Raw genomic sequence first — 21,826 nt, 5'->3', positions numbered from 1 at the left:
GGCTAGGAGGCCGGGCTGTGCCAGTGAGGTGCTGCAGGACCTGCAGCAGGTTCCTGCCCTCTCTGGGCCTACGTTCTGCCCTATAAACTGCGGGGGGGGGGGGGATTGGACGTCACGGGGGTGGCAGGTTTGGTCCTCGGTGCTGGCAGGGGGCTTGCCTGAATCATGCAGGGGCTGCCGGGGTGGGCGAGGCCCTGGCTACTTGGGGCTTCATGCTGGCTGCCGTCAGTGTCCCTCTGAGCCCTTTAGACGGATGCCGAAGTGGGGGCCCAAGGGCTGCTGCAGCGTCCAGGTGGGGGTTGGGCAGTGGCATGCTCGGGTCTGTACTGGAGAACGCAGCCTCTGGGGGCCTGTCTAGGTCTTGTTCTGGACAGATAGCCTTCCCTGGGGGCGGAGGTAGGGGTGGGGATGGAGCAGGGGCAAGGGCAAGGGCAGGGCAAGGCCAGGGCAGGGGCAGGGTGCAGGGGCAGGGGCAGGGGCAGGGGCTGGGTCAGGAGCAGAGTCAGGGGCAGGAGCAGGGGCAGGGGCAGGGTAGGGCAGGGGCAGGGGCAGGAGGGAAAAGCAGCATGAGGATGGGACACCTGAGGGGCGTGCAGGGCCGAGGGGAACCACAGGGCCAGGTGGCCAGGTGACGGCCAGGTGTGGGGTGGGGGTTCAGTGACCTGAGGTTCACTTGCCCACAATCCTGTGAGTGAGGGGGACGAGGAGGTGAGCAGGTCTGGGTGCAGTGCGATGGTTAAGATTTCTGTGGGGCTGTGGGACACTGAGTGTGGGGATAGTCCCTGGAGCTGAGGCTAGCTGGGCTGGTCACCCCCACAACCAGGGCCATCCCCACAGTGGGCAAGACGGGGTGGCAAGCAGGGGGTTCCGGGGCCCTGAGGACCCAGGAGTGAGGTCACGAGGAAGGCAGAGCTGAGCCCTGCACTGACCGCTGCACCCTCTTGTCTCCCACATCAGCCTGATTTTCGGGAGCCTCACCGTGGTGACCGGCATCATTGGGGTGGTCCTGGGGGCAGAGGCCTCGAGGCGGTTCAAGAGAGTGAACCCGCGGGCGGAGCCCCTCGTGTGTGCCTGCAGCCTGCTGGCAGCCGCCCCCTGCCTCTACCTGGCTCTCCTCCTGGCCCGGACCACCTTCACCGTCTCCTACGTAAGTGCGAGGTCCCTACGGGGGACGGGTGGGCGGGCGGCCCTGTCTATGCGGGCTGACGCCACACCTATCCCCACGTTATGTCCACCACTCCTTCCAGGTGGACTTTGCCGTCCCCGTTTTACAGACGGGTAAACTGAGGCTTACCCAGAGTAGCACAGCTGGGAAGGTACACAACGGGGTTTTGAGCCCGAGCCTCTGCGACCTTGAAGTGCGTCCTCCGCGCGGCCAGTTAGCACTTGTGGGGGAGACCGAGGGACCCGGTGTTCCTGGAGGCGCCGGGGGCTCAGGGGGCCGAGGGTGGTTCTTTCCGGCTTAGAGGCGAGGGCTGGGGCCCGGGCTGGTCCCGGGCGGTGCGGGCGCCGCGGTAAGGGTGACGGCCCAGGAGAGGCAGGCGTCCCAGGCCGGGCCGGGGTCACACGCGCCTCCTGCGCTCTGCGGGGCCCCTTCCGCCCCGCATCCTTAATCCTCGTCTGTGGCCAGGTTCCAAGGCTACGGCTCCTCCAGCCTTTCTGGAACACTCCACACTCCCGCGGGACGTCACGGTACTGGCCTGGGCTCTGCGCACCGTGGGGTCGAGCGGCCACTGGGGTGGGTGGGGCTTCTCGGGCGCCTGTGCTTTGGCCTTAGGGCGCCCCTCTAGCAGCGGGGATTGGGGCGCTCAGGACACCGCAGGTCTCCTTCAGGCCCGAGGGCAGGGCTGGCGCGGGGGCTCCTCCCGGGTGTTTGGCCTGCGTAGGGGCGTCTACAGAGACCCCAGCGAACAGATGGCTCCTGAGGCCTCACGGTGCCCCGGGGTGGGGAGGGGCGCATCTCACCCTGCACACAGATTGGAAGACTGAGGCCTGGAGGGGGCCACATGGACCGTGGGGCGTACGAAACCGACACGAGTCTGTGTCCTTCATGCTGTCCTGACCCTGTCGTCCCCGTGGCATACAGTAGGCGCTAATAAAGGCCTGGATGCACATTGACATCCTGGCTGGGGGAGCTGAGGACGGTGGGAGCAGCATCCAGGCTGCAGGGCAACATCGACCTGACCTTGCAGCGGCGGGTGCTCCTGGAGGCCTGTCCCTCCATGTCTGGGCACCGACCCCCGCCAGCTCTGCGTCTGCCACACTCTCTGCGGGCTCCAGGCAGAGGCTCCTTGGCTGCGCGCTGGGCACACAGCTGTCCCCCCTCTGCCACCTGGCCCATCTCCAGGGCCGGATGCCTCATCTGGAAAGGACATTGCGCCCCGGCCGGCAAAGCAGCCAGAGAAACCCTTCTGGGGGCCTGCAACGGGGTGAGGGGCAAGGGGTGACATGGTGAGGGGGCGATGGCGAGGGGCAGGTCGGGGCAAGGGGCAAGGGGCAGGATGGTGGGCAGGCCTGGGATGCGTCCCTCCTCTGCTGCTGGGAAGCGGCTCCCTCCAGGCCGAGGTCAGGCTGTACTGACCCCCCAGGCCCCGCCTTCCAGGCTTCTGGAGCTCGCAGGTCCAACCAACATTCCATCTTGAGGTCCAGGCTGCAGCTCTGTCCGTCCTGTGGGCACTGGGCACAGATCTCCCAGTGCCCCAGGCCTGGACTCACCCGCGTCTCCCCTTCCTCCAGGACCGGTGCCAGGATGTGTCCCCGCGGGCGCCTGGCTCTGCCCTCACCCACTGCAGTGTCTCCCACGCAGAGGGGGCTCCCTGTGCTTCTGGGGCCAGTCTAGCTCCTCCTGCAGGCAGCCGAAGCCCCTGCTGGACCTCCCCAGGGCCTTTGCAGCTGTTTGCCCCCCCCATCCTGACACACACCCCGGCTTCTCCCCCCACCCCTCCTGTTCCCCCCAGTCCCTCCTCGGGGCCCTTCTTGACTGCGGTGCCCTGGGGCTGAGGGTCCACCGCCTGTGCCCTTACTTGTGCTCTGACCCCTCTGACCCAGATGGGGCCCGGGGTGGGGCCCATCTTGCTTGGCTCTTGGCCTGAGACACACTGCCAGACACGTGGGGTCACGGCATGCAGAGTGGACAGCCGTGTGAAAAGCCACACCGTTCAGTCACTCAGCAAACACCCGCACCCATAGGGTGGGGGCTGGTTCGAACTTCAGGGATACAGCGGTGGGTGAGGGAGGCTACAGTGTCTGCAGCCCGGTGGAGGGAGACAGCGGGTGGGCAGGACACACTTCACGGTATCTCAGGTGATGTGGAGCTCAGGACGGGGGTGCCAGGGATCAGGGGTGTGTGGGGCAGATTTACGGGCCATGGGGTCCCCAGGAGGAGGTGTTGGTGAACACCTGGAGGCCGTCCCGGAGCCCGTGGAGGAGGGCTGGTATGGGTCCTGGGGCAGCAGCAGGCACACCGCGCTGGAGAGCCACCAGGACCCCACGGAGGGATGGACAGGGGGACAAGGTGGTGGGACCGGGGCACATGGGGACTGGTTTTACTGAGAGAGGGGTTTGTTTGCCCCGGACGGGGGTCTGTCCAGGTGACAGTGTGCTCGTCGTTCGCTGGCCTCACGTTCTCGCGGGTGCGTGTGGGACGTGGCACCTGTGTCCATGGGGAATCGTGGCTGCGGTTTCCTTGCAGTTGTTGGCCTTGGCGCCCGGGCCACGCCCCCTGGCTCACTCTGACGAGTCTGTCTTCCTATCCCACGCTGGGGAAAGACGTGCGTTAAGTCCCCTACAGAGGCAGCAGGATCCGCAGTGGCGCCGTCTGGGTCTGGACTCCTCTGCGGGAATGCCCATGGTTCCGACCGGTCACTACTTGTCATGCATCCATGAAGACTTCTCGTTTCTTCCTCTGGCATTTGCGGTGGTTGGGAGCTTCCTAAGGATTTGGGCTTCGTGGGGGAATCTGGTCGGGGTGTGCGGTGCTAGTGTCCCCATGAGGCCTCCTCCATCCTGGCTTCAGGGACGAGGGTCCTGTCCTGTCCTCCTGGTCAGTGTCGCCAAGGAGTTGTCCATTTTGCTGCCAACTTTGATTTTATTGAGTTTCTCTATTCTTCTGATACTGCCCCCATTTAGGGCAGTCAGGCTGGCTTCTGTGGACATGGGCGTCCTTATCCTGGCAGGGAGGTCCGGGCGGTGAGGTGGGCCAGCGCCACAGCATGGATGCCGGAGAGTGGATCACAGGTGTGTCTTGGAGGAATTTCCAGATAATTCCACATGGGGTGTGAGAGAAAGAGGAGGCACAGGAACACGGAGACACCAGCCTGGGCAGGAGGGACCATCATCAGGCTTGGGGGCGTCTGGGTCAGTGTCAGAAAGAGTGAGAAACTGAATGGTGTTCACAGTAGGAAGCGTCGGTCGCGTCCCTTCCGTCTGTCTGTCCATCTATATCTCTGTGCATTCTCAGGTTCCAGGGACTTGCTCTTCCTGCCCCGTGTCTCACTGCTTGGGGGAGGTAGATGTGACTTCCAGGAAGGGTGCATGGACCCACAGGCATGTGAGCTCGTGTGAGCATGCATTCAGGGGTGAATGGGGTCCAGTCCAGAGACACTAGCGTGCACATGTGAGTGCCAGTGCGTACTCACGTCTGTATCCCCATGTGGTCTCGCCGAGCGTGGATTGTAGGCATGTGCGAGTTCATTCCATAAGTGCCTGGAGTGTAGCAGTGTGTCTGTGTGTGCTGCTCTGCACGCGGGACTGTGTACATGCGTGTGTCAGGGCAACGGGTAGGTGTGTGGGATGTGCATGCACACACGTGTCTGCTGCTGAGCCTGGCGTCTCGTGGCTGTGGGCATGCTGCTCAGGGAGGAGGGGCCGCCCCCACATTTCTTGGAGAAGCCAAGCTGTGTGGCATGTTTCCCGGCAGTGGGTTCCTGGGCCGTGCAGTGGGGTCTGGGGAGCCCTCTGGGGCACTGTGCCTGAGACCCACCTGCCGGCACCCAGCCCTCCGTCTCCCCCCTCCTTTTGGGCTCCTTGGCAGGCGCAGTGGGCTTCTCGGCTGTTAATTAGGCTCCAGACACACACAGCAGGCCTTGGCTCGCACTCGGGTCCTTGGCCTCCTTCCCGGAGCCTCCGCCCTTCAGAGAAGAAGGCTCTAGGCTCTGAGGGCTGAACCCCAGGCACGGAGGCCGGAGGATGGGCTGAGCCCCTGGGAGGGGGGCTTTGGGGCCATCGGAGGGGCATATCAGGCCGTGCTCCTGCTCTGAGTCCCGGCCGGGGGTGCTGCCACGGGTGTGAGGCCCCAGGGTGCTATAAAACAGCAGAAGTATTTGCTTTGCTCGTGAGTCCCTTATCTCTTTTCTGCCTGAGCTCAATGGGGCAGCATGGGGTGGGGCCCATCAAAGGCAGGGTTGGGGTGGGGTGGGGGCTGGGTCCTTGGCTGAGCTGCCTGTGGCTTCTGCCCGTGACCCAGCCCTTGTCCTAGCGCAATACCCAGCCCCCAGGGACTAGAGTCCCAAGAGCGCCAGGTGATACCCTCGAACATCACATGCCATCCCTCTGCCGTTGTCTGTCTCTCGATTGAGCCGCAGCTGCCTGCTCAGAATTGAGGGGAGACCCAGGCTCTTGAAGGAGCAGGTGGAGATGCTCAGTGGCTGGGCGGGAACATAAAATCTGGGCTCCAGCACAGGGAGGAGTTGGGACGTGGCCGTGAAGCCCCACAGCTATGGGCCACCCCAGGGGTTGCTAGCCCCACCTGCGCCTCTGGCCTCACAAGCGGGGAACTAGCGGGGGGTCTTCACCCTCAAACCTCCACTGTGTCCTGAGGGTCCCGGGAGTGATGAGCAGAAACATTCACACCCATATCGGATGCTTCCTGAGCATGTCCCGTGCACCAGGCACTGTTTCAGGCTCTGGGGATCTAACACTGAACAAAATAGGTGAAAATATGTATGTGATCAATCAAACATGTAGTGGAGAGTCTGCCTGGGGCTGAGGGGCTGAGGTCAGGGCGCAGTGGGGAGGGAGCAGCCAACGGGGAGGCCCTAGGGGAAAGCATGGCCTGTCTTCTCTGCGGCTCTTCCCTTGAAAGATATCTGATGTGGTCTAATTTTCTTTACCTTGCTTTGCATTTGTTCTGGTGTCTGTTGGCATCAAACATGCCTTAGACGGTAAAGTTAGCCTAATGTTTGTTTTTTTTATTTTTAAAAAATTTTTAAAGATTTTATTTATTTATTCATAGAAACACATACAGAGAGAGAGAGAGAAAGAGAGAGAATGAGAGAGAGAGAGAGAGAGAGAGAGGGGCAGAGACACAGGTAGAGGGAGAAGCAGGCTCCATGCAGGGAACCCGATGCGAGACTCGATCCTGGGTCTCCAGGATCACGCCCTGGACTGAAGGCGGTGCTAAACTGCTGAGCCACCTGGGCTGCCCTGTTTGTTTGTTTGTTCATTTGTTTTTAAATATTTTATTTATTTATTCATGAGAGACACACAAAGAGAGAGAGAGAGAGGCAGAGACACAGCCAGAGGGAGAAGCAGGCTCCATGCAGGGAGCCTGATGTGGTGGGACTCAAACCCTCGTCTCTAGGATCAGGCCCTGGGCCGAAGGCCGTGCTAAACCACTGAGCCACCCGGGCTGCCCCTTGTTTGTTTTTTAAAGATTTTATTTATTTGAGGAAGAGAGTGTACGTGCACGAGTGTGAGTAGGGGAGGAGCAGAGGCCGACTCTGCAGGAGCCCGGAGCCCCATGTGGGACTCGATCCCATGACCCTGAGATCACGACCTGAAACAACAGCAAGAGTGAGACACTTACCCACTGGAGCCACCCAGACACCCCACGTTGGCCTAATATTTTAAAAAATCCTTACCGTTGACTCATTTTTTTCTATCTGGATACCTACAGATTTTGTTATTAGTCTTGAAATTTGATGGCGTGGCCCAGGCATGAGTTATCTCATGACAAGTCATCCCCAAACTTAGCAGTTTAAGGCAACACACGACCGTCTCACCCTCTGGGGTCAGGAGCTGGGCCGGGCCTGGGTGGACCTTCCACTTCACAGCCTCTCCAGGCCGTGGTCGGTGTTGGTTCAGGGTCTGTGGTGTTTTGTTTTTTTTTTTTTTTAAAGATTTTATTTATTTATTCATGATAGTCACAGAGAGAGAGAGAGAGGCTCAGAGACACAGGCAGAGGGAGAAGCAGGCTCCGTGCACCGGGAGCCCGACGTGGGATTCGATCCTGGGTCTCCAGGATCGCGCCCTGGGCCAAAGGCAGGCGCCAAACCGCTGCGCCACCCAGGGATCCCAGGGTCTGTGGTGTTATCTGAAGGCCCAGTGAGGTGGGACGACTTCTGAGCTCACTGGTAGCCATGGGTGTCACGCAGACTGTGTGTGTGGCTGGTTCCTCGCTGCTGGAGCTCGCCATGTGGGGCTCTGCCTGTGGGCAGCTCAGGCCTCCAATCCAGTGGGTGGGGAAGGCAACAGCTGGGCCTGTGGATAGGGGAGTCCCGGCGATCTCTGCCCTTCTCATTCCTGCTCTGTTCTCTGAGCTGGGCCTGAGCGTGCAGTGTGGGCCACTCTGGTCCGGTGCTGAATTGGGTTTGACACCGTGGGGTGGCTCTGCCCTTGATGATGCTGCACACTGGGGCTGGGGTCTCACTGGGGCCGGGTCAGGTTGGGGTCGGGGTCAGGGTTGGTTGGGGTTGGGGTCAGGTAAGAGGAGTGCTGGTTGGAGCCCTGGGCCCTGTGGTCCCCTGGGGCAGGAAAGGCTCTGCACACACAGGGCCCTGTCTACTTGGATCCAGGGTGAACCCCTCTGGCCCCAAGCGGCCCCAGTGATGGGGTCACTGCTCAACGTGTCCGCTTTCCCCCATCTCTACACAGCAGCCATCCCACTGGATCTCCATTCCAATGGGGCTCACCCAGCTTATGTCCCTCTGGCTGTGGGGCTGTGGGGAGGGCAAGCCGAGGTCTGTACTGAATTGTTTGGCCCTTCCCTTGGCTGCCAAACATAATGTTCATCTCATTAGGTTTTGTTCTGTTCTTTGCTGAAAAAACGTTTTTTCTGACTTACTATTTTTTACTTTTGGGGAGAAGGGAAGTCTGCAATGCGATCGCCCTCTGTCTTCACACAGCAGTCACCCTGGATGACCTGTGAGGCCCCCTCCAGCCCAAACTAGACCCTAGCTCTGCGTCTCTGTCCACCCCTGCCCCGGCCCCCAAGATAGCCAGCTCAGCCATCATCAGAGCCTTTGTCTCTGGGGGTAGATGCTTCTGTCCTCAGCTCAGAGGTCCCCTGAGCCCATGGGGGACTTGTGAGGAAGCCAGAGGTTGGCCAGGACATGTGCCCACCATGGCTGTGGTCAGGGCCAGCGAAGGATCCCGGGGTGGCCGTGGCACCTGCTCTCTGACCCCTGGGGTAGCCTAGATGTTTGGGCTGCGCAGGCACTCTGGCTCTGGGGGGGCCTTCTCCTACCACTTGGTCCTAGGGGGCTTCTTCAACTCGTACATCTTGGGGTGATCAGCTTTGCCAGGGGCTGCCTCAGAGGGACCCAGGGAGGCCCACCCGCCCTTCCTGAGGGCTGTACCTCCCTGCCAGGATCTAGCAGGTGTCTCTGCTCAGATGGGCAGGAAGGCCCACCCAGGAGGCCGCAGTCTGCTGAGTTTTCCAGGCAGACGCCAGAACCAGCCACCTCACTGCCTCGCTCCCCACCTGCCTGCCTACCAGGCCGCCACCGCGCTGCCAGCCCCAGGGAGTGGAGTGGTACCTCACGCCCTAAAGCCAGTCCCTGAAATTACCGGTTGGCAGGCCGAGGGGCCGAGTGTGCCAGCCGGCATGGCAGCTTGCTGGCGGCCAGTCTGTGCCAGAGCCTGTCCTGACTGGCTCAGCCACCCTGGGCATGGGGTTGATCCCAGGAAGGGGAGGATGGGGCCTGAGTTCTGTCCGGGGCTCCCCCGGCCCAGGGGGGATGTTTGCCAAGCCAGGGGGTCAGAGATGAGTTCCTGCTGGCTGGTGCCTGGGCCCCTCCCACCACCCATCACTGGGGTTGAGCCTTCTCTGGGGAGGGTGCTCCGTGCTCCCTCCCGCCCACCTGTGTGTGCAGGTGCACCTGAGGAGAGGTGTGTGCGAGGTGAGTGTGTGCATGAGCACGAGGGTGTGACCCATGAGAGCACACGCATACACACCCATTCACTCTGCAGGCTCCTACAGTGTGTGTGCCGCTGGCTGCCTGGCATCTGCCACACGTGGTCAGGTTGAGGGGCACCCCTGTTGGCTGCACATGCATATACTTGTGTGCAAGGGGTGTGTATCCAGGTTATGAGGTGCTGTGTGAACCTGCACACGTGGGGGGCCCACATGCTTGTGCAGCATATGTGAGTATGATGGCATGAGTCACAGTCCGACTGTTCGTGGCTGGAGTGACTAAGGCCAGGAATATTCCTCGTGGCCGCCCTGGCTCCAGGGGGACATCCTCTAGATCTGAGGCATGGGGGCCAGGGGCTGAGGGGCTCCATGTTTCTCAGGCTCCCGCCCAGCGTTCCCAGGCCCTCTCATCCATGGAGCAGGGATGAGGGGACAGAGACAGAGTTCCCCGCTGGAAGTCCCCCCGGGGGGTGCCGGGAGGGGCCTGGGAGCCTGCTGCTGAGGGAAGGGAGGCACCCACAGGCTGGACAGGAGGAGGGGGCCATCTGAGCAGAGTTAGGCTGCGGGATAGATGGCAGCAGGGGGGACCCCTGCCCGTGTGGGGGTCACCCTGGGTGAGCACAGTGGTCCAGCCCACAAAAGAGGGGCTGGGGGCCTGGCTGGGCATGGGAGGGCATCCAGGAGTGCCCGGCTGCCCCAGCTCTGAACAGCCCAGCCTGCTCCTCCTGGAGACGCGGCCCCAAACCAAGGCCCTTTCGGGTGGGGTCTCGGGGAAGGGTGGGGGCAGAAGCACAGGCCGTGGGAGGCACCTGGCTCTCAGCCATGCAGTTCAGGGAAGCCAGGCCCAGAGGGGTGACCCAGCCAGGGCCACGGGGCAGCGCGGGGCAGGGCGGGGGTGGGGGGCGCCGTCCTGGGCCCGTGGCGCCTTGGGAGCCAGTGTAATTACAGGGCCGTCACCCTGCCGCCGCCGAGGATGCCCGCGCTGGTCTCCAGGTGCTCTCGGGCCTCAGCATCCCCCGGCCTGCGGGCTCTATTTCGGGTTGGGATCCACCCTCTGCAGCTGGAGGAAGGAAGAGGTGTATTCCGGTCTGTCTGCTGGACTGGGGGGCAGGGGACGCAGAACTGCGACTGACCGCCGCCCCTGGCCCGGGTGTGAGGGAGGGGCTGTGGGCCAGGTGGAGGCGGAAGTGGTGGGGTGGGGAAGGGGGAGAAGGGGGGCAGGGAGGGGAGGGAGAGGGGTGCAGGGGGCGGGGAGGAGGCAGGCCCGCCCCCCAGGCGGCTTGTCAGACCCGGTGGGGTTGGAATGCAGGCCTGTGTGGACCGAGCTGAGGTGGCGGGGACTTCCTGATCCCGCCTGGTGCTGCCCGCACAGCGCCTCCCTCCGTGTGCCCCGAGGGCCTGGGGGGGCAGGTCCGTGGGGGGAGCTCACGGCTGCCCCCAGCCTAGCGCCTGCGCCTGCAGTCCAGCTCCCTGCCTCCTGAGGGCCCCTCCCCAGGCTCAGCTCAGCGCCCTCCAGGCCCTCCCTGACGGGGGTCCAGGGCTCTCCTCTGACCTCCCTCCGGGCCTCACTCGGTGCGCAGGGTGGGCTGCAGGCTGAGGGCTCCCGGGATGGGACATGGCTGGTGTGAGGGCCTGGCCCGTGGCGCACAGGGGAGACCGGGGGGAGTGGACAGCGCCCCCCCATCCCCCCTGCGACCCCACGTCCGCAGGCCTTGGGGAACCACCATGGGCTGTGGCATGGTCCCGTGACTGTGGGAATGATTAATTCCTCTCCAGCAATAAGCTCCTGGAAGCTCTGAGAAGTGACTCTTTCCCCTTCTTGCTACTCCATAAACTCTTCCTGAGTGAGTGGAATGAGGATTGTCCTAATCCCCTGGCATGAGGCAGGGGGTTCTGGGCACAAGGGGTCCACAGTGGCCTTGAGTGCCAGCGGATACTGGGGCAGCACAGGGGGCTGGTGCTGGACGGGACCTGGAAGTCCTGGGCGGGGCTGGTGATCTCAGGCAAACATGTCTGGGAGGGACAGGGCCCAAGCCAGGCAGGTGGCTGGACAGAGCGGGTGCTGCATTCGCGTGCACAGGCCTGGAGGGAACACGGAGGGTTTTTGGGGGGGGCTCTGCAGCCCCTGGGCCTTTGTCTCTTGGAGCCTGTCTCCCCAGCTTCCCAGTGGCCTGGACGTCAGGCCGCCTCCTCCTGGGCCCCCAAGAGCTCTCAAGGCCTGGACCTGGGGCAGTCCATCGGGGAGGGGGCCATTCCCGGGTCAGGCCTGGCACTGTCTTTCAGGTCACGGCTGCCAGCCCGCCCTCCCGCCCCCACCGCCCTGGCGGGGATGTCTGCGCAGCTGGGGTGCTGCTGGAACTGAGGTGACCTGAGGGTCTCACCCCCACACAGTCACGCTGCCCTTGCCTCTCTGCAGGCAGGACAGCAGGTCGCAGGAAGGAGGGTGACGCTTGCCCTTGTCCACAGGTGTTCCTGGCCCTTGGGGAGCTGCTTCTGTCCTGCAACTGGGCCGTGGTTGCCGAAATCCTGCTGGTAGGTGTGTGGGGCTGGTTCCCCTGGAGCAGAGGGAGCCCAAGTATATCCAGGTCAGGGCTAGGGGGCGCTTCAGAGACCAGGGGGCAGGAGGCCAGGCTCGCTCAACAGTTACCTGGGACCAGACCTTCCTGATGCGCTCCAACATCCCCTGCCGGCCTACAGTCTGCAGCTCAGAGAGGGCAGATGCCTGCCCCGAGGTCACACAACACCTACAGACCCAAGCACTGTGACTCCAGGGCTCCCACTTCCAGCCCGCCCCCTCTCTCACTTGCATTTCCCTTTGGCCTGTGCTCTGGGTGTGTGGACGGGCTGGGGGACCCACGAGCCCTCCTCCTGCCTCCTGGGAGGCTGGCGTTGCCAGTGCTGCGCAGGGGACCTGGGGAGCCTGGGGCCTGTGCAGAGTGGGAGGCTCACATGGGCTTCCACCACCTGCCAGCTGCGCAGGACATGGGCAAATCACTCTGTGTCCCTGGGCCTTGGTCTCCCCGTGTGGACGACAGGGTGACATACCTGAGGGTTATCGTGAGTGTGGAATGAGTGGCACGAGGGTTTGGTCGGGGCACCTTGCAGGGCTCTCCTCGGTCCTGTCCTCTGGCTCCTGGGGGAGGTGTCCTCATCTCAGCTATCAAGGGCAGCTTGAATACTGTCATTGATGAGGGGCTCACTCCCTGTGTAGACCGCCCAGGCTCAGTGGGTGTGGACAAGCTGCCCTTTGATGCCCAGGGAGTGGGTAAGCAGCAGGGCAGGTGGGTCTTCCTTGCTCTTTCCTACAGACATGAGACCCCGGCTCCAGCCCAGACTGGGTCCCACACCAATGAAGGGCCTCAGTCCTTTTTCCTGGTCGGTAGGGAGGAGGGATCCCACCTGGCCCGGCAGGGTGCACGGCTAGCAGGCAGGGGAGCCCCACGGCACAGGAGGTCAACCCCAGGGGTTGCCACGTTGAGGCCCGGGGATCCTGGCTACCCTGTACCCCCACATCTCCGGGGCCTCGGTGGAGTGGAGAGCCACCCCTGTAGTCCCTGCACCCTCATGGCCTGGGCCTTCAACACGTGGTCACCCCGCAGATGTGTGAGGACTGCGTGTGCAAGAATGATGAACCCGCAGAAGCTGGCTCTAGGCAGAGCCGTGTGCTGAGGGTCAGGCAGGGCAAGGGGGGAGGGACGGGCCTGCTGGCTGTGCTTGGACATACCTGGCTGTGTGGGGCAGCTGTCCAGAACCACACAGCTGGTGCTCCCCACGGTCCTGCCCCTGCTCACAGGTCTCTAGCAGCAAAGCTTAGTGAGCCTGCCCTCCCAAGAGGACATCTGCCCCCCCTTCCCCCAGCTTCCCACCTTCCAGAAGCCTCTTGGTGAGATGTGGCCTCCTAGACACATTGGTCCAGGGCAGCCAGCTCCCCAGGACTTTGACTTGACCCAACATGCCCCTGATGGGGAGCTTGCTCCCTGAGCCCTGAGAAGCACCTGCCTCCTGACATCCCAGGCCCCCCTCGCACACACCTCCCTGCCCGGAGGGTCCTGGAGGGTCCTGCTCCCCAGTAGGCTGGGCTGGAGTCCCCCCAGGCTGAGCTCCCTGTGCCCCCCAGGAACAGCGCAGAAATGGGTTTGTCCTGTGGGGTCCCAGCATCCAGCCACCTGGCTCCCCCCACCTCCTCTGCAGGCGCCCCTGCCCTGGTCTCCGGGGCCCTGCTCTGCCCACCCCCGCGTGTGGGATGTGAGGGCCACATAGGGAGGCCTGTGCACCTGCCATTGCTGCCCCACACACTGCAGGCCCTTAGGTGGTGCCGCTCATGCTCCCCACTGTAAATGGAGCAGCTCTTGTGAGGAAGGAGAGTCAGGAACGGAGGTGTTTTGTCCCAGAATAGAGCCCAGAGCCTCTCCCCTCTAAACTTACCTGCTGGGCCGCCCCCGCCCCTGCCTCCACCCCGGGGCTCTGTGAGGCCACAGGATGAGCAGGTTGGGGATGCACTTCCTGCCCTGGCCGTAAGGGCTGCTCTGGGCCCCCAGGTCCCAGGGACTTGACTCCGAGGGTCTTAGCTGCAGCCCAGCCTCTTCAGCCCTTGGAGGGTCCACCTGTCCCCGCACCGCAGAGTCCTGGGGAGCCGGCTGCCCTGGACCCTCACAGCAGAGTCCCAGCACCGGGGACAGTACGAAGCCACAATCAGCTCCTGCTCTGGCCTGGTGGCCGGTCCAGCTCCTCTAGCTAGAGTGGCTCCGTGTCCTTGAGCAGCCACAGGACTGAGGCCTGTCCCTAGGCCCTGCGGCCTGCCCCGTGACTCCCCAGCCTCCACGGCTCTGCTCACTGGGTCCCCGCCCAAAGTGCCCTTCGGCTCCCTGTGCATCAGTGACCCAGGGGCGGGGTGGAGCGAGGGTGGCCTCCTGGTCCTTCTCGGTCTCCCAAGTGTTCAGGAGCAGACACAAGGGAACCACCAGGCAGCCCCCCACACACATACCCCGGGCAGGTAACACATGGTGGCAGGGGTTGTCGGTCAATCCTGGAGCGGCAGGCCCAGGGTGGGATCCCAGCCTTTCTGTTTCCTGGCAAGTGACCCCAGGCCAGTTATGTGGCCTCCCATAGAGAGTTTCCTCATCTGTGACATGGGCATGATAACCATACCTCCCTGGGAGTGGTTGAGTGAGTGCACGATGTGTACGCATGAGATCTACAGAATGCATACAGGAGGCATCGCGGGTGGATCCCCAGGGAGGGGGCATGAAGGGGCACCCTCCTGCCCTGTGCTCCTGTGTTTTGCAGTCTGTGGTGCTGCCCCGGTGCCGGGGGACGGCAGAGGCGCTTCAGATCACGGCGGGCCACATCCTGGGGGATGCCGGCAGCCCCTATCTCACTGGACTTGTAAGGGACGCGCTCGTCTGCGGGGACACAGGGATGCGGGGATGGGTGTGAGGTCAGCGGGGGCACAACAGCCTCTCTGCGCAGGTGTCCAGTGCCCTTAGGGCCCGACGCCCCGACTCCTACCTGCAGCGCTTCCTCAGCCTGCAACATAGCTTCCTGTGCTGCGCCTTCGTCATCGCCCTGGGTGGTGGCTGCTTCCTGCTGACCGCACTGCACCTGGAGAGGGACCAGACTCAGGCCCGGAGGCCCAGCCCAGGTACTCCGCCCCCACCTGGACCAGGCCCCATGCCCAGGCTCATGGGAGCAGCACATGCACCCCCAGCCGCTCGGTTTGGAGGTCTGCTCCTGTGTTGGTTCCTTGGAAGCCATCATTGCACCCCCACTCTGCGCCAGGTGTCGGGACAGGGCTCCCGGTCCAAGCCCTCATGGGGTGCGTGCTCCAGAGCAGGGATGGGACAAGCAAGAGACGGGAGTCCACAGGGACCAGGGTCTTGGAGAGGCGTGATGTAGGGGAAAAGAATGCATGGGAGCAGCTTGTGGCATTCGAAAGGTCCTCACCGTGCAGGTGACCGACTGTGGGGCTGTAAAGGTTGGGAGGAGGTGAGGCAGGGGCTCCCAGCAGACAAACAGCGAATGCAAAGGCCCTGAGGTGATGGCGTGGCAGGGAGGCCGGTGGATTGAGGGGCCAGAGGGAGGGGCGAGGGCAGTGGTGATGGGGCCACAGCAGGGAGTCGGGGGGGCCTTATAGGGACTGTGGCCTTGCTTGGAGACAGAGCCCATGTGTCGTGTCTGCAGACGGTCCGGGCATTTTATCTAGTATGTGACTGCTGTGTGGAGAGCAGACTGGGGCTGGGAGGGCGGCGGGGCCACGGCAGGCTTGGCATCACCGGGAGGTAGGGGGTGGACCTGGGTGCTGGCCAGCGAGGTGCAGGGAGGTGGTCGGTCCTGGAGTCTGTCTTGAGAGTGGAGGTGAGGACTGTGCGGGCCTGGGGCCAGGGTGCCATGTGCATTGCCTGCGGCTGGCCGAGTGTCTTTCCTTCCACAGGGACCCCCGATAGCACCAAGGAGGAGAGCCAAGCCCTGCTTTCCCACCCACGGGCCGTCCCAGAGGCACCCTGAGACCCCGGCCCCTGCGCAGGCCTGTGCTCACCAGGCCGCACCCCTCCCTTTGGCTGCACCTGCTGCCCCCTGGGGGAGCCAGCAGTGCCGAGGCTGGGTTGGGGCTGAAGCTGTCCCCTCTGTCCCTGCCATCCCTTCTGTCCGCTGCCTGGGGTCCTTGGCCCACTGGCCCCTGGGTCTGATTAAAGTGTGGTCAGTGCAAAGTGCAAGGGTGTCGGCCTTTCACCACCTGTTATCTGCCCCTCAAGACGTCTTTGCTGGGAGTGGGGGCAGGTGGGGAAGCGGTGGGCAGCCCCGGGGGGTACAGGGTGGCTCCTCCGCAAGGGTCTCTGGGAGGCCCTGCCCTGGGCCCCTCCGTCCCTCCTCCTGCAGGTCAGGAGGCCGCAGGATGCCCTTTGGCCTGAGCCACTCAGAGGTGGGGCAGGTGGGGGCCACCCAGCAGTCTCTGACAGAGGTTTCCACACGGGCTCCTGGAGGAGGTGGTACTCGCTCCCCGCCGCCCCCCACCACCGCTGCTTACACCCGATCCCACTGGGCGCACGGGGACAGCTGGCTCTGTGGGACTCACACTTGCCGCCTGCTGGGTTCAGAGCAGCCGGCCTGCAGGGCCCCAGCAGTGTCCAGGCGGGCAGCAGTGGGGAAACGTGTTCTCTCTATGCCGTGAGCACAAGTGTCCCCCCACCCCCACCCCGGGGCCTCCCTGCAGCTGTGGGCTGAGCGGCCACCAGGCTCACGCTTACATCTGGATCCCTATCTGCTTCATCCCTCCTCCCTGCCCTGACTGCAAATGGCCAAGCTCCCAGAGCTGGACTCTCCCGCCCAGCACCCCCTGCTCCCTAACCCTGTTTCAGCCCTTCTTCAGGAGTGGCTGCCCCAGGAGGACCAGCCCCCCACCTGGTCCTGAAACTAGAAGGAAAGGCCTGCTTGGTAAGGGACCTGTGCCCTGTAACCATGACCACGGGGTTCCCACCCACCCCCAGCAGGCCTCTGGCACCAGCCAGCTCTCCAGCCCTCAACTGTGTCCGTGGAGGTAGAGTCAGAGTCCACAGGGTAAGGGCTCCATCCTACAGGCCGCCTCCACCCCTGTCTGACCCCAGGAGCAAGTCAGCTGTTCCCCGTTCTTCTGACCAAATGGCTCTGAATCGGAGGTTCCCATGACCGCATCCCCAGGTTGATGCGTCAGTGGGAGCGGATCACAGGCCTCATCCTCGGGTTATTATAAGAGGACACGACTCGGGAGCAGTGGGTGGAGAGATGCCCAGGACGAGGTGTAGGGAAGAGGCAGCGCCGCCACACCCTCCCCAGGGCCCGGCCAGCACCCGCCGGGCTCACTCTGTCCTTCTTGGCTCCTACTGAGGCTTCATTACTCAGACACGATTGATTAAACCATCGGTTGCAGGTGATTGATTGGACCTCCTGCCCCCTGTCGGTACCCAGAGGTCAGGAGGCAGACCCGGAGTGGTTCTCCTGCCACCAGCCCCCTTACTGGGGTCCCAGTGCCACCTTGCTAACAAACAAAAGATACTTTTGGGGTCTCTGTACCAGGATTTAGGACATTCTGGGGGTTCAGGAGCTTGGTACGAAAACAGGATGATGAAACACACGTGTAGATCCCAGGACCACACTTGCTCCTCCTGGGGGGACACCTGGTCTGTGCAGGGTGCCAGAATGCCTTGTCCCACTCAGCACCACTGGCTGTGTGTCAGGGGTGATGAGTGTGGCCTTCCCAACCCTCGCTGTGGGGTTTTCGAAGCCTGGATCCAGCCCTCAGAAAAACTGCCCCAGGGTCCCTGGACCTCTGACAGGCTCAGTTCCTAGGAAATGGGCGAGGGTTCCCAGAACTCAGAACAGCCACTCCCCCTGCCACCCCAGAGCCCAGCAGAGGGGGGGGGGGCGCGAAAGGTCAGAAACCCCATACGTGCAGGTTCCAGAATCAGGTGCTGAGCCGCAACTCTGATTCCGACCCTGGCCTTGGACCTCGCAGCCCAACACAAGGCAGAGAGCAGCAGGCTGAGTGAGGCACAGCTGTGGGCAGACGGAGGGGTTCTGGCCCCCAGAGCCCCCCCACTACCCCCCAGGAGCCCCCTCCGTGCCTCCAACAAGCCCCCAGGAGCCCCCAATGTCTCCCAGGAGCCCCCTGCCCCCCATGGCCCCAGGAGCTCCCTCCATGCCTCCAATAAGCCCCTGCTGCCCCCAAGAGTCCCTGCTACCTCCCAGGAGCCGTTGCTGCCCCCCAGGAGCCCCCTCTGAGCAGGTGTGGGGGGAGCCAGCAAAGAGCAGGTGTGGGGGGCAGAAGGTGTCCCTGCCCCTGGAGGGGAGTGTGCTCTGGGGCAGGAGAGACTGGCGGGGACCAGGGGCTTGAGCGGCTGAGGAGCTGCGGCTGGAATCCAGAACCAGGGTGGTTTCTCCTGAGTCACAGCCTCCTGGTGTTTGGGTCGCTGGGCGGGCCGGGTGGGGCTCACTGGACCCGGCTGGACACAGTGTACACCCAGGAACTCCCAGGCGCTTCCCCCAGGGCAGGGCCTGTGGACTGTGGGAGGGAGAGACCAGGTCTGCTGTGTGAGTGGTGCTCCCCGCCTCTGCTCATGCTCCCAGCACCCCTGCCTCACTGGGCGGCCCCTTGAGCCCCTGCCCTTGGCGGCAGGTGTGCATCCTGTAGGGCCCAGCACGCAGGCCCCTGTGGCGGGGGGAGGCTGGTCCACGCATCACACCTGGCGGCCGACGATCCCAGGTCTGATGCTCTTAGTGGGTCCGCATGTCAGGCGCACGGCTCAGCAGGACAGGCCCTCACGCCCACCCCACCCATTCAGTATGTTTACTGCTCTTCCCCAATGGACATCACGTGCATTCCAGCTCCCAGCATTCATCCCAGCATGCAGGTGTGCCTGAGTGTGCTTGCTTCTGAGTCCGCGTGTGAGGGTGTGCGGCCGTGGTTACAGCTGGGCTCTCCTCCAACCCCAGGCCTGGAAGGTGGAGCGCACTCGTGGGGGAGGGGTCACTCTAGCCCTGGCTCATCCCCCCACAGCACCAGATGCGGCTCACTCCCTGGAGCGTCTGTCCATCTGTCCTCCACTGCACAGTGGGAATGTGAAGTTTTGGGTTTAACGCAACCTTTAGGGACTGAGTGGGCAGGAGGCCGTGGTGCCAAGCTCAGCCCATGCAGGAAGCTGCCCGGCCCCATGTACTCCTCCTGTGTGACTCTGTGGGGTTGTGGGGTTGCATGCACAAGACACCGAGTAGCCACCTCGGGCAACAGAGGGACTTGTTGGAAGCATGTTAGGAGCTCACAGAATTGCTGGGGATGATGCCGATTTGGGGCCAGACCCGGGGCTGTCTTACTGGGGACCTTCACCAAAGTGCCAGGTGATTCTCCGTATCTTCTTGCTGCCCTCCTCAAGATTTAAACCCTGGGACAAGAGGGTCCCGTTGGACCCGATGGCCGTTCCTGGATTTTTAGCGCCTTCAGGCCCAGGAAGCCAGGGTGCTACTGGGAAGGGGGTGGACTCTGAATATCCAAACAAAACAGCAATGGAAGAAAAACAGACAAAAACAAAGACGGTGACCACTGCAAGAGCTGGGGCGGGCTGCTTGTCCCGGCGGCATGACCAGGAAGAACCGGGCTCAGTTTCCTTGAAGGGAGCCTTTGTTTCCATCAGTCTGAGTCCACCATCAGAGGAGACTGACACTTCTCTAATTCAGAAAGCGTTAAAAATGTTCGAATGACAGAACAGGAACTTCTGTGTTCGCGGGGTCCCAGAGCCATCTGTTCTGAGCAGGAGGGAGAGGCAGGGACGGAGCACTTGGAGCAGAACTGACACAGCGCGCCCAGGCTCAGGGGATGCTTGGTGAGCACAGGAGCCGAGGGGGGCGCTGTCTCCCTAGGGCCAGCAGCCACTGACCTGCTGACCCATGGGGAAGGTAAGCAACGTGGGGAGGCAGTCGGGGACAAAACGCCTTTTCCAGAGGGGCCAGGAGACGAATCTGGCTGGCTTCTGAGTCACTAGGGCAACAGGGACGTGATGCAAATCTGCACACACTTCCTGAGCACCTGCTAAATGTCATTTACTCATTCAATCAACAAACACTCTCTGAGCACCTCCCCTGCACTGGGCTGTGCAGATGGATCAGCCCCCCGAGACTCACGGATGGATGGTGGGTGGGGAGGGTGGGTGGGGGTGCTGATGTACAAACATGATCAATGCAATGAGTTTGGCACGAAGGAGGCGTGCCCAGGTCACTCAAGTGGCCGGAGGAGGAAATGAAAATTTTTCAGGTGGATCAAGGAGGGCTGCGTTGTGTGTTTGAGGGGCAGTGGGAGGTGAGAGCCAGGCCAACCCCCTCCCCTGGACACAGGTGGCCAAGCGCAGGGGAGGGGGCTCCTGGGTGCTGCTCTCCGTGGTCCTGAACAGCACTGCGTTGCGGGGAGAGCAGGGTCTCTAGACATGCACCCCAATTCCCATCACCCTCCCCCCGGCTCCAGAAAGTGTGATCCCTGTGGTTCAGGGAGCTCTGTTTTCAGGGGCGTGGATCTGAGGCTGCAGACTGGCGTGGGTCGGGCTATGATGGGTCCTGCAGACAGCGTTAAGAGGTTTAGGTATTTTTACCCCGTGGGCACTGGGAGGCCGTAGGAAGGTTGTGTGCAAGGTATTGATGTGGTCATGGGTGGGATTTAGGAAGTTATTGGCCAGAAATATGGAGAAAAGACGGGGAGGGGGATGTTGGGGCAGCTGGTGTTGAGTTTTACAAAGGTTAAGACCTGCAGAGGTTTGAGCCGAGTCAGTGAATGACGGGGACCCTGGGATTCTAAAGCGAAAAAGTGGACAAGCCCTGGATGGGGTCGTTGGGGGAGGAATCTCAGGTGGCCTCATGTTCAGTGACCATGTGGGTGATAGTGCTGTTTGCCAAGAGATAAATGATGCAGGGTAGAGCAGGCCTTAGTTCCGACTGAGCTAAGTTTAGGGAGCTGTGGGAGAACCCACGGGGGAGACATGCACATGGGCCTTGGGGGGGCACGTCTAGAGGTGGACGTCGGGGCATCCAGGGCCTGGGTATGGTTGCTGAGAGCTGCGTGCCCCAGAAGGACAGAAAGTCGGAGGCCTGAGCTCCCAGTCTGCAGCCTGGGGACGCTGGTGTTCCTGAGGGGGTCGCAACACTCCAGACACCTCACAGGATGTGCTGCAGTCAGGTTCACACAGGGACACAGCAGCCTGTGCCTCCTCCCAGGACGCTCCATGTATGCCCTCAGGCCCAAGGCTCCAAAAGGCCTAGTCTTCTGTGCTTGTCCCATCACTTCCTAAATACACTTGCCTTTGGAATACCGGCCAGTAATGTCCGGTGCCCACTGTCCAGGCGCCACGAGTGAACACTGAAGGCCTTTAGCCATCACTGAGGTCAGAGCCACCTGGATGGGGCTGCTGAGAAGCTGAGTCCCAGCAGAGCCCAGGGCAGTGTCGTGGGGTGGCACGGGACACGCCGCGTCAGGGGCAGGCGCACCAGGGTTCTGTGTGAGTCCTGCCATTGACCAGATCTGTGACCTTTTCTGCCCCAGGCCTTGGCTTCTTCCTCAGTGAGATGGACATAAGGACCCTACAAGTCTTAGGGCTGATGGTCCCATGACACTGCCAGAAACTCTTGGGGGACCACGGTGACTTGCCCAGGGCCACACAGTCACAAAGGGCTGCCGTCCTGGCCTCGGTGGCCCAGGATCCATCCAGAGACTTGCTCTACAGACTGTCCTTGAGTTAAAATCCCAGAAGAGCCCACACAGTAAGAATAGCTGCTCAGAGAACCGCCCCCGCCCTGCACACACCAGATTTGAAAACTCTGACCTCTTCCCCTGCTCTGGGTCTACTGGCAGCTGGAAAGGGAGTGCCCCTCTTTCTGACCAAGTGTGAAACCGTCTCCCTGGGCAGAGCTATGGCTGAATGGAGGAGGAATTTTGGCGACTGGGAAGGGGTCCCTGGGGTTGAGCTTAGAGCCATGGCTGTGTCTCCACCACAGATGGACAGAGCCCCACCGCAGGGGCTGTCCCCTTGCTGGCACCACCCCGCAGTTCTGAGGGGCATTGCCAGGGCCCAGCCCCAGGCCTGTGGAGCTCCTAGGCCTGTGCTGGCCTACTGAGCACCTGTCATCCCAGGGCACCCACGAGAACTTCCCTCACCTGGCTGCCATCTGGGAGGAGGCAGCAAG

General features: G+C 62.6%; 1 protein-coding gene across 7 annotated transcripts in view; it reads left to right on the top strand.

Annotated features, from left to right (window-relative positions):
- The window catches only part of SPNS3 (SPNS lysolipid transporter 3, sphingosine-1-phosphate (putative)), a 29,716-nt gene extending 13,876 nt beyond the window's left edge, over positions 1–15,840 (top strand). For all 7 annotated transcript variants that reach the window (XM_077893190.1, XM_077893186.1, XM_077893191.1 and 4 more), the window contains 5 exons: positions 958–1,147; positions 11,600–11,665; positions 14,420–14,518; positions 14,603–14,774; positions 15,564–15,840. In XM_077893190.1, coding sequence (XP_077749316.1) covers positions 958–1,147; positions 11,600–11,665; positions 14,420–14,518; positions 14,603–14,774; positions 15,564–15,637 — 601 coding nt within the window. In that variant the 3' untranslated portion in view covers positions 15,638–15,840. The remainder of the gene's footprint in view (positions 1–957; positions 1,148–11,599; positions 11,666–14,419; positions 14,519–14,602; positions 14,775–15,563) is intronic.
- The last annotated feature ends 5,986 nt before the right edge of the window (positions 15,841–21,826 follow it).

The sequence above is a fragment of the Canis aureus genome, chromosome 3, assembly GCF_053574225.1.
Source record: "Canis aureus isolate CA01 chromosome 3, VMU_Caureus_v.1.0, whole genome shotgun sequence".
NCBI lineage: Eukaryota > Metazoa > Chordata > Mammalia > Carnivora > Canidae > Canis > Canis aureus.
Note: the sequence above shows the minus strand (reverse complement) of the source record. Positions and strands in the feature narration are given on the sequence as shown.